Source organism: Mauremys mutica, chromosome 2, assembly GCF_020497125.1.
Source record: "Mauremys mutica isolate MM-2020 ecotype Southern chromosome 2, ASM2049712v1, whole genome shotgun sequence".
NCBI classification, from domain to species: Eukaryota; Metazoa; Chordata; order Testudines; family Geoemydidae; genus Mauremys; species Mauremys mutica.
In genome coordinates, this window is record NC_059073.1 from 251,966,782 (window position 1) to 251,979,222 (window position 12,441).

Below are 12,441 nucleotides of genomic sequence, written 5' to 3' on the forward strand. Positions count from 1 at the left end.
CTGTTTCCAGTTGCCAGTAACATTACTGATCTAACCATTCAAGCAGAGATTCTGCATGCTAGCCGTCTGTCTCTGGCTGATTTTTCTAAGGTGGAGTGTGGAAGACAACTGGGAGGAGTTTTGGTGGAAATGATTTTGCCATGTCTGAGAACAAATTTAGGGGAATATACATTATTTTGCCATTCTTAAAAGATTCTTATAACTGTTTCACTAAAAAGGTCTAGCGCCTCCATACTTTGGAACTGAGACTAGAAATTTGGCAAAGGGGAGTTGTCCTAGCTCCAGGTGTGTGCTTTTTGCTATCCCTTTCACAATCCACCCAAGTAGTTCACACATGCTCAGTAGAGGCTTGTTGCAGCTTGATAGCTAAATTCACCAAAGATTCCATCTGCGCTGAGCATACTCCACTGCCATCAAGTTGTGTCAACCAGATTGCATGTGTACCATCCCCAAGGGCAACAGAGTATGCTCTCTCCCAGGACCACAGGCTGAGCTAGACTTTTCCCTGCAATTGTTCCTCCCGGAAGCTTGGTATCGCTGAGGCACCAAGCACCGGAATGGAGAGCAGGGAGATTGACTGATCTGACTACTGGGGCCCAGACAGCATGGAAAAGAAGTTAGTCTAACTTGAATGCAGAAACATGAGAAGCTTGGGGGAGGGAAAAAGGAGAACGACGAGGGAGATTAGAGGGATGAGGACTGAGGGCTTGTTTTCACTACCGGGGAGATCGTCGCTGCTGAAATCGATGCTGAGCGCTCTCTGGTTGTCTCTGGTACTCCAGCTCTCTGAGAAGAGTAAGGCAAGTTAATCGGAGGGTGTCTCCTGTCAATGCAGTATAGTGAAGACACCACGGAAAGTCTACGTAAGATACATCGACTCCAGTTACGTTATTCACATAGCTAGAATAGCGTAAATTAGGTCAACTTACCCCGGTAGTGAAGACAAGCTGGAGAGGACAGGGATAGAAGGGAAGAAGTTTCAGATGGGGGACAGGATTCTGTAACCCCTAGAATATACACTGCTCCAGAACCTGGAAGTGAAACCAGGAACTCTGAGTCTCCACATTCCTCTACTGTCAGCGAATCTCTCTAAAACCACTGGTAAAATGTTTTGTCACTCTCTAATGAGTAGTCCACAGATTATGAACAGCCACTTTCTGCTACCAGCTACTACTTTAGTTCAAGTGGCAGAAGGCTATGTTGTGGTTCTCAAGATCTGAACCTTGGTGATGACTTATGTGGGGGGATCAATACAATTCCATGCGGTATAATTTTTTTTCCAGTTTGTTTAAAAAAAAAAATGTAGTAAATTACATTAAACGCCACATTAAAAAACGATTGCCTGGGCAACCTTAATTCCTCTTCATGTTACTCTTGCAAGAATTCTGCGCCACTGCACACGGGCAGAATTCATGTCCCCCACAGATTTCTTTGCTTCCCCGCAGAAAAATGACTGACAGGGAAGCAAAGTAAAACTGCAAGAGCAGTCACACACCACTCCCTAGCTGTGCAGGTACGTTCTTTCAGGCACCCAGAGCTGCCAGCGGAGAGGTAAATCACTGTAGGGCTGGGGACACCCCAGCCAGTGGCTCCTACCCTGAGCTGGGATCAGCTGCTAGTCCTGGCTGGGCTGGAGGCAGGAGAGGACAGGACTTCCCCTGCAAGGAGTGGCTGAGACTGTGTCAGACCCACGGCCAGAAACCTCCCCCAGCTGCAGGAAGCTCAGCATCCTCCCCTGCTTCCTGCCCCCATTGCTCCTCGGTTGATGGGGAAGGAGTCACTGGATGGGGAGCTGCGCCCCCATCTGCCCAATTCCCATGCATCTGGACCTCCCATACCCAGACACCCCCACCAAGCCTCACCCCATACACACAGAACTCCCCCAGCCTTCCATAACCAAACCCCACTGAACTTCAACCCCTGCACCCTGACCACCCCCCATTGAGCTCCCTACAATAAAACTCCCACCTTGATGAGCTCCACCCCCCTGAGCCCTCACATCCAGACCCCCACGCCATGGACCCCCAACTAACTGCACCCAAACCTCCACCCCAAGCCCCACTCCCCCAGGACCCAGATGCCCCTGCTGAGACTCCCTCTCCCCCCCAGACCTATCTGCTGAGCCCCAATCACTTTCACCTGGAAGCCCCTGCAGAGTCCTATTGCTCCTGCACATGGAACCGTCGCCCCCAACAAGCTTCTGTGCATCCAGATCCCCCCCACACCTAGACCCCACATTGAGCTGCCTGCACCCAGACTGTGCCACAGAATCCTCTCGCCCCACACCTGGATCCCTCCACACTGAGTCACACTTGGATCATGCCCAGTTGAGCCTACCTACCCCATACCTGGTGTGCCTGGCGCAGGTCCCCGGGGTGTTTCCGAGGCAGGCCCAGCCCCTATGCTGTGTCAGGGTCAGGTGCAGCCTCACCACGGAGTCCGTGTTCTCAGGGAGGGGAGGCTGCAGGGTGATCTCCCACTTTTGTACAGCCTGTGCTCCCCACTGCCATGGAGCCTCTGCATTTATTTATTGAGAAAACTTGCAGAATTTTAAAATATTGTGCACAGAATTTTTAATTTTTTGGCACAGAATACCCTTAGGAGTAGTAATATGTGTATTCATTATGCTATAGGTTTTAATTACATAATCACACACTATTTTTTCCCACAGGACCCCTGACTCATTCAGTGCAAAGGATAGCCAGTGCCCAGGGAATGAATCAGTGTTGTATAGTGAATGACGTTGTCTGTTGAACCCCTACCTCATTTGTTGTGCATACTCAAAGGTGTGCAGCAAATGAAGCAACGGACTGCAGGAAGAAGAAAAGCTGATCACATGGTTAAAATAACTGAATGCTACCCAGGAAAACTGGATTCTATCCATGTCTCTACCAGAGTTCCTATGTGATGCTGGGCAAGTCACAAATTAAACTTTTCACCAGTGGTCACAAATTGTATGTTCTTCTTTTTCTGAGTGATCCCTTCTAGACACTTGGGACATAATACACAGAAACGCTGAGCACTCAGCTTCAACTGAAATCCATTGGAGCTCTGCTCTGAACATATAAAGCATTATGAAATGCTGAATACTCTGGAAAATATCAGGCCCAGGGCATTTCAAATTGGGCATCCAATTTCTGGACACTTGACTTTAATCTCTCTGTGCCTAAGATCCCCATCTGTAAAACAGGACTATCACCTTACCTCATAAGGATGTTAGGAAGATTAATATTTGTGAAGCATTGCTATTAAAAAACCCACAAATAAATTACTATATTCAGAGCAGGGTTTTAATGGTCTGCAGTAAATAAGACATGGAACTATACATTAAAATGGAGAACATGAAATACTGAATAGCTACCCATTCAAAGATCACTAGCCATTCAGCAGAAGCAGGTGTAGGCACACAGCTAAATGTACTTTTTAACTCTAATTTAAGCATGTATTTAGGAATCTTGACTCATAACCAATGGTTAATGTGACTGTTCATAACCAGTGTTTAAAGGTGTCTAGCTTTTAAAGTTAAGCTCACTAAAATGGAGCTTAATTTTAAACTTAACTTTTTGAATAATTTTTAACCTGCTTAATGGTCTTTTAGCTCATTCCTTTCTGAGTTCAGTACTTGCTTTTATGATACATCAATGACTTACAGAATGCATTTATGTATTCTGTACCATTATGACAAAACAATTGCCTTTGTTTTTAAACCAACATTTGAGCTGTAAATAACTAGACATGCCTCCAAAATTATAGTAACACTGCTGGCCATCTGCTCTATTTAACTACTATTCCCCTCACAAACATTAAGCCTGCAATAAACACACAATCTAAACATCTCCAAGTAGGAAACACACTTATATTCCTCACTATTTTAGTAGCTTGTACAGCTTGTTAGCCACGGCTACACAGACTAACAGTTACAGTGGGTCATGGTATACGTTGGGGTTGTGTTCCTGAAAAGGGCGATGGATACTGAAACAATGGATACCAGGGAATTTTTCCCCATAAGAAATAATGCCTCTGCCTCTTGCCGCCCCACCCACCTGTGTCCCGCCTCTTCCTGCCCAGTTCCACCCCCTCCTTCGAGCATGTCCTGTCCCCGCTCCTCCTCCACCCTCCCAGTGCCTCCTGAATGCCGGGGGGAAGCACCTAAAGAAAAGCCATGCAAAAGGAGAAGCAATGGATACGCATATCGGGACCGAGGGAAACCAGAACATATTCCCCTATTGATGACCTACGGATACGCGAAACGATGGATAATGGGGAGATGTATACCAGGGACCCCCTGTATGATGCAGTCAATAAACAATATTAACATGTAGGATTGTCAACCCTCCTGGTTTGGCCGGGAGTCTCCCAGAATCAGGATCAATCTCTCGGAGGCTACTGAAGCCAATTTGGGAAATTTTAGGCCACTAAAAGTCTGGTGGCACAGTGGGGCTAAAACAGGTTCCATATCTGCCCTGGCTCTGCATATCTTACGTAGCACCTACACTATGTCCTGGAAGCAGTGACATATATGGCAGCAGCTCCTAGGAGGAGGCTCAGCCTGGGGGGGTCTCTGTGTGCTGCTCCCACCCTGAGTGCTGATTCCTCAGCTCCCATTGGCCGCAGTTCCCTGTTCCCAGCCAACGGGAGTGGCGCTGGCAGGCAGGGGTGGCATGCAGAGCTGCCTGGCTGCCTGTGAGCCTAGAGTCGTTCCCAGACATGCTGCCGCTTCTGGGAGCCAGCCAAGGTAAGTGTCACCTGGCCGCAGCCTGCACCCTGAACCCCAGCCTCCTTCCGCACCCAAACTCCCTCCCAGAGCCCGCACCCCATAACCTCTTCCACACCCCAACCTCCTGCCCCAGCTCTGAGCCCCCTCCTACACCCAAACTCCCGTCCAGAGCCTGCATCCCAAACCCTCTGTCTCAGGTCAGAACCTCCTGGGATCTCTCCTAGATCCCGCACCCCGACCCCTCTCCCGCATCCCAACCCCCTGACCCAGGATCAAACCAGAGCCCCCTCACATATTCCAAATCGCTTGGCCACACCCCACAGCTCAGAGCCCACGCCCCATCCCGCACCCCAACCCTGTGCTCCAGCCCAGTTAAAGTGAGTGAGGGTAGGGGAGAGTGAGCAATGGAAGGAGGGGGCCCTCGGAGAAGGGGCAGGGGTGTGGCCTTGGGCAAGGGGGGCCTGGAGACACGGCAAGGTGTTTGGGTTTGTGCAGTTAGACAGTTGGCAATCCTAATAACATGGTATCTTATAGTGGATTTCTGTAAATTGCATGTAGAAAAATCTGAAATTTGTCAATACACCAAGAGTCACTATATTAAAAACTAGATACTATTGCTTAGCACCTACACTATTTACATCTTCAAAGCCCTATACTAGTTTTAGAACCTCCCATGAGGATAGCAAGCACGTAATATTCCTACATTACATATGGGAAAAGAGACAAGACCACACAAAGCTCAAGACAGAACTCGGGCAGACACCATATAACATCCATTTATCTTTACTATTTATAATTAAGAAGTCTGAAGTCCTGTCTGCCTTTCTCCTGCTCTAACCACAAACTATTTATGCCTGCATTATTCTTCGATTTGTCAGAACTCTTCAGGATTCAGTGATAAAGTTTCTTGCCTGTGATAATAAGAGGTAACTAGAACCATTAGCCCTGCCACTTTATTCTAACAGACACCAACCTTTTCAAACAACCACTTCCTGAATATATCATTGAAACACCTTTATGAATGGGTGGTGGACTTGGTATAATAGGCCTTTTTTATCTTGCTAACTTTAGGGACTTATGATTGAGTTGTTCTATGAATACTTAAGTCAATCAAGTCTAAGCTGCCTGCAAGCGCAGTGTACAATACCCCGAGAAATTTCACTTGTACTATATACCTTAGTCAAGCTATTCTGGGCACTGAGAATGTTGGGACCACACAATAGCTGGTACTGAATATAAGAGCATTTTTTCTTTAAACATTAAACTTCAGAAATAATATTTCTTCCCCACAGTAAGTTATTAGAACCAGAAAAGCTGTTTAGGAACTCTACAGGAGAAGTTTAAGACTGGTGGATGTAACTCCAAAGATATTTTTGAAAACATTTTTGGATATCTGAAAAGGCTTCAAACACTAATCTCCTCTTTTGCAAAGCCATCTCCAAACCCTCCCAAGCAGCAGCACCAGCAACTGCCACCACAAAAAGGTAGTAAAACTAAGGTAGACTACATTGAACTAATTAAGACAACAACCACTCTAATGGATGCTGCATTTCCAACTGCCTCTGCCAATCTAAACAGCCATTTATGAAAAAATTGTATCTTAGGTAACAGCTAAAGCCAATAAAGGGAAAGAACAACAGTGCTGCACCTAACTTTTACCCTGGGGGAATTCTGCCTCCCTAAAATTAAAAATTCTGTGCACAATATTTTAAAATTCTGCATATTTTATTTGTCAAAACACCACAATATAATCACTCCAGTTTCAATTATTTGGTAATTTATTTCAAAATATCTGTCAACAAAGTATGTCAACAATAAAGACAACAAAACGAGATTATCCAGGAGTAGAGAGTTAAAGAAACCCCTATGACAACCTAGTTCTAGTTGGGAGGTGCTGGAGGAGGATGCAGGGTCCCCCTTTGCCCAGACACCTGCACCCCCTTCATCCCCCAGAGTCCAGCAGTGGGAGCATACACCCCCACCCCATCCCCCCAGAGCCCAGCAGTGGGGGCATACACCTTCTCCCCCAGATCCCAGCAGTGGGGGCATACACCCCCGCCCAATCCCCCCAGAGCCCAGTCACAGGCTCTGCTCCATGTAGCTTCAGTACTGTCCCGCTGGGGACCATGGTGTGGTCCTGCCCTTCCTCACCCTTTGCCAGAGTTCCATGATTCCAGAACTAAAATTAAGCCTATCAGCTACGTTGTTGTTTGTGGACATAAGACTGCATACTGTTCCTCTGCTGTTCTCAAACTGGAATGCACCCATTCCTTCTAGAACTGCTCAGAATAAGCAAGTGAAAATATACTGCAACATACACATACTTCACAGAGAACCCTAGATTCCTAAATATATTATTGCAGGGTTGCCCACCAGAATTACATTTTAGGTAAATTTTCAGAGATCAGGCATGCAAGAAACATTTTGGCCCATCAAGCTGAAGTTAGTGTATAATTTTCCTATAAGCAAGGGACAAGGAGTCTACTTATTTGAGAACACTGAAAATCTTCCCCAAATGATCTTCCTAATGCAACATATAGTGGTGAATAACTTAATTTTAGAAGATGTTGTCAAAAGTAAAATGGAGCACAGAGTAAGGCAGATTTAACCAAAGATGCACAGGAAAAGATCAGTAGAAACATCACAGTATGATCAGATTTTAAAAAATAAGCCTTTATACCTTTTTTCCTGAATTATGGAAGTTAGTCTAAAAAGTACTGTATAATCAGCTCAGTTTGTTAACAGTGTACCCCTTGGCAATCACAGAAGCATCCCATTCTAGTTTGGGGCATTTACAGAAACAATACTAGAAGTACATTTTTAAAATGCCTTTTTGCAAAGGTAGCAGGCAGCTTAGATAAATCCTCCTGTTTGGATTTGTCCAATAGTTGATTTCACTCTACATCTTTTCCCTCAGCCACTGCTCTCCTCTCCCCTCCCTTCCAACTGCTGGCGGTCATCTTGCTATCAACTTACTTACTTATTACCAGATCAGGGACACTGCTCTCTCAAGAACCGGAGCAAAAACGATCTATGTGGGATTCTAGGGGATATTGCACCAAGTACTAGATCTTACAAACACTATAGCAGCCAAGCATCTCAAGTGCACAAAAACTAGGGGTCTTATCTGACCTATTATCACAATAAAAAAAACCTCAGCAGTGCTTCTCTCTCAGCCTGGTTTCTATCAACCAATAGCTCTAGAAGTGCTTATTGCCACAGTATCTAAGCACTGCATCCGGATTATAAAAGCGCAGTGGGGAAAAAAAGTCCGGAAGGGTAGTCAATACTCAATCTAACAATGGAATGCTAATTTTGAACAAATCAGATTTTCAAATTCTGTGGGGAATGTTATAGTGAGAATCTGCATCTTGAGTGACCAGAGGATAGTACGGGTACTTTCTGAGCTCTTCTGGGAAGGGCATTTGAGAGCCTTGGGTCCCCTCTTGAAGACTTCAGCTCCCTGCTTCCTCAAAATCTACATCTGGGCTAAGCGGTTTGCTGGCTAACTGCAGTGGCTGTAGTGCAGCAGTTCTCAAACTGTGGGTCAGGACCCCAAAGTGGGTTGTGACCCCGTTTTAAGGGGGTCACCAGAACTGGCTCAGACTTGCTGGGGCCTGGGGCCAAAGCCCGAGCCCCACCTCTGAGCCAGCTCTCCAGAAGCTAGAATGCATCCCAAATCTTTGGCCCACCACCAAGGTTCCAATTTTCAATCCCCACTCTCCACCCCTCACCTTCTGAGGCCCACAGGAAGTCAGCCCTTCTCCTGACGACCTTAGGAAATTCAGAGTAGATTTTTCCATAGATGGGGAAGATCAAGAACCCAGAAGGGAAGAACCAACAACAAAACTGCTAGTCTTAAGAAGCTCTTTGATCTCTCACACCTTAGTAGGTTCACTGGGTACCACCACTGAACCTCCACAAACTTTAGTAGGCTTGTTAATTCCCAAAACATGTCTACTACATGCAGGCGGGATGGGAGAGAAGGAGTCCATTAATGCTTTTTTGTAGGGGTGGGTGGGAGGAGAGTGAGGCCCAGGGAACCCTGATTAATATCTTAAGACTTACAAATGGATCCTAAGAAGCTTTCTGAGAATTGCAGCAGGTGGGGCTTGCCCTCCCCAAAAGTGTTACAGGGGATGGGTGTTAAAGGCTGCCAGGGGGCTGAAAATCCTACCAAGGGCTTGACTACAAGGAAGAATTTGCCTCAATTATACCACTATAGCTATGGAAGTATAGCTCTCCATGCAGACATTCTTATTCCAGAACAGGAACATCCACACAGGGAGCTGTACTGGTATAGCTCTAGTGGTATAATTACACCACTCAGTTTTCCCATGAAGAAAAAGCCCTAAAGCTCATGGAGGGAGCACCAGGGAGGAGATCACAGGGAGCCAGAAGGAAGTCTTCACCTTCCAGGAACCCCCTACACAGTGGACCAAGAGCACTAGGACACATAGGTCAGTTTTTCCCCAGGTCTGCTGAACCCCAAGCCTCCTGACAGTATTTTCCATCTACCAATCTTCCTATGCCTCTACAATCAGCTATTAGAAGCTGAAAGAAAGCTTCTATGTTCTGTAGGTTCTATACACCTTCTAGGTTCTATAGAAGAAGATGCTAAGGGCCTACAGAGGTATAAAGAGGGACTCCCTTTTTCAGGACCTTAAATGATATGCAGCATCAGTCTCCTCAACAGGAGAGTGGACAGGTACTGCAATTAACAGGGAACTTTGTTGCCAGCGGATCAAGTGCATATCAATTCCCATTCCTGCCCCCACCCCCAGACTTCCTAAGGTCTGCTAGATAAAGATGCCCTTACTGTGAGCTTCCTACAGTCTGCAAGAATAATTCCTCTCCAACCAAACCTGGGAGCATTAAAAAATACTGAAGTAAATCCCTCCTCCCACCCAAGACTGTGCAGTTAAGTCTGCAGGCACACAGTGATTTAACTGCATATCAACTTTTTTTTTTTTTTTTTTTAAGTATTAGTTAAAAAAATTAGAAACCCAGTGAATTCAAGATTAAGGCTGCATTCTTTAAACGAGGCACTTAAATTGTCTTATGGCATAATTAAGGCAATCCTTAGTAATTTCATTTACATGGACAATACCTTAAAATCTTAACTGGATAATGACGGAGTCTCATAGTGACGTCAATGTACAAGGATTCAGCAAATACTACAGGTGAACATATGTAAGCTCAGACCAATGTGACAAGTGCAAAAATGGTTACATTTGGGACAGACAAAAGGGCATATTGTTAGTTAAATATAGTCTCTACACTATGTGTTATGATTTTATTGTGTGAGTCATTCTTGATTGCCAATATTTCTGTTTACTATCATTTGAGCTGTTCTTTGTTAAATAAACATATTTGCTTTCTATAGAAAGCAATCTAAGCACTGTGTGCTAAGCAAAGCTATGTTCTAAGATATAACTAGCAAGCTATAATCTGTTAACAAGAAGAGGATCTGCCAATTCTGGGAGTGTCCAGTAGTTAAGGGGGATGCACAAAGGACTCTGGGGTTGGCCTATTGCTAGTCTGCAGGAGGGACCTGTGTAGGCTGCATGTGGATGGGGTGTGTGTCAGGGACCCAGGCAGGCACAGACAAGGCTTCTTCATGCTAAGAGCACACTCCAGAGACAACACAACTTGTCCGTGGACTTGAGGAGAGCGTCACAGATCTTAACTGTTAGACATGCACATCACCCAACACAGGTTGGTATAATACTCTATCAATGAATGGGAGAGGGAAGCATTGGCTGTAGCAGTGCTACTGTATCCCAGCCCTCCCCCCCCACCCCTTTAGCCACGAGTTAAAAATTAAGGATTAACTGAAAAATAAAGGGCTATTTACTTACTGAAAACACCTCTAAAATAGGGCTAGAATTACCCTGCTCAGTTACATGAACACTCCCCAGACATCAGTGGCTACCTGTGTAAAATGCTCAAATATGACTATATGTGAATGTTTTTTCCTAGCTGACCACTCATTATTTTTTGCATGGATGAGTCGAGGAAACTCCATTCCTGAGATGCTAAGTTAGAAGTATTTTTGGTTTTGCAGTACTTGCACACTTTACCCCAACTAAACCTGCGTATACCATATAAAAACTACGAAACCAGATCACAAGTGTTGGTTAAGTACGAGCTTTCCAGTGGTTTTGTTTGAACTCTGTCTTTTCCTAAGTAGTACAACCTTGAATCCCTGAAGCAAAGGGCACACCAGTTTAATCAACGGAAAGGAATGTACGCTGGCTCTATCCAGAATTTGAAGTTGTACTGTCTTAGTCAGAATCATAAATATCGTTACAATGTCTGTGCTAATACTTTTCTGTTAATATTCCATCTATTGACCCTGCCTGCTTAGATGGCTCTGGATTTTGGACTGTTTGTTTAATACAGGGGTCGGCAACCTTTCAGAAATGGTGTGCCGAGTCTTCATTTATTCTCTCTAATTTAAGGTTGCGTGCCAGTAATACATTTTAACGTTTTTAGAAGGTCTCTTTCTATAACTCTATAATATACAACTAAACTATTGTTGTATGTAAAGTAAATAAGGTTTAAGAAGCTTCTTTTAAAATTAAATTAAAATGCAAAGCCCCCTGGACCGGTGGCCAGGACCCAGGCAGTGAGAGTGCCACTGAAAATCAGCTTGCGTGCCACTTTTGGCACGCGTGACATAGGTTGCCAACCCCTGGTTTAATTTATACTTTATTCCCTAGGAGCTAAGGTTACTACTTGCGTAATAAAAATTCTACCAAGAAGTGTATGGTTATTAAATGGTATACTTCCAAAACTCACCGCTGAAGAGATTGCATTCGTCTCTCCTCTCGATCTCTGGCAAGCCTTTCTTCCTCTTCATCTGGTATACTAGAAAGATGGCGGGGGGGGGGGGCAGGGAGGGAGAGAGAAATCAAGAGTTTTGCTGTGCTTGAAAAAAAGCCTGTTGGTCATTTTTCAGAAAATGCTTTAATTGGCCCTGATTTACAGCCTTTACAGCTGTACTTGACTCCATTACATGGCTTAATTCACAACTGATAAAATGGTAGCATTTTCCCTTTACGCTAGAAGTAGTTTTGGTTTTGCAGTACTTGCACACTTTACCCCAACTAAACCTGTGTATACCATATAAGAACTACAAAACATCTGAAGCCAATGCCAGTCAAAGGATATTTTATTTTTCTTTTAGTTATTCACCACTGACTTAATTTATCCCAACTCCTTTAAACATAAAGAATTAGTAAATGTATACTTCTGTCACATTTCTCCACATATTAATTATCTCCCAAAACTGAATGCATGATCTGGAGAGGCGTTAATCAGAAATATTCATAAGTCTCAACATGTGTTGCTTGAGCTGTGAAGACTAACAGTACCATATATGTGCACTTACATCAGCACTTAAGCAGTGCAACAGTGACATCCAGTGGCTAGGACAGGATAATCACAGCAAGTCACAACATAGATGTTATGCCATACATACGTATGATACATATGTATGTTGTACGTATGATGTGCCATACATAGATCAGAAGGGGCAGTCTGAATTCAGCAGTTCATTAAAGGTCACAATCAACTGTCAAGTCACATTTCCATATAGTTGTTGTAAAACCTTACTATTGTTACAAGTATCATCCAAGAATACCAAAAGTGATTACAGCGGAGGTGTTTTTAAATGTGTGTTTTGGGTACAATCTTACACAGCCAAAAAAAATCCCCGC

General features: G+C 44.5%; 1 protein-coding gene across 2 annotated transcripts in view; it reads right to left on the reverse strand.

The window, feature by feature from the left end:
• The window catches only part of LOC123365129 (pituitary tumor-transforming gene 1 protein-interacting protein-like), a 61,284-nt gene that overhangs the window by 11,938 nt on the left and 36,905 nt on the right, over positions 1-12,441 (reverse strand). For both annotated transcript variants that reach the window (XM_045007782.1, XM_045007781.1), the window contains exon 5: positions 11,522-11,590. In XM_045007782.1, the coding sequence (XP_044863717.1) occupies positions 11,522-11,590 (69 nt within the window). The remainder of the gene's footprint in view (positions 1-11,521; positions 11,591-12,441) is intronic.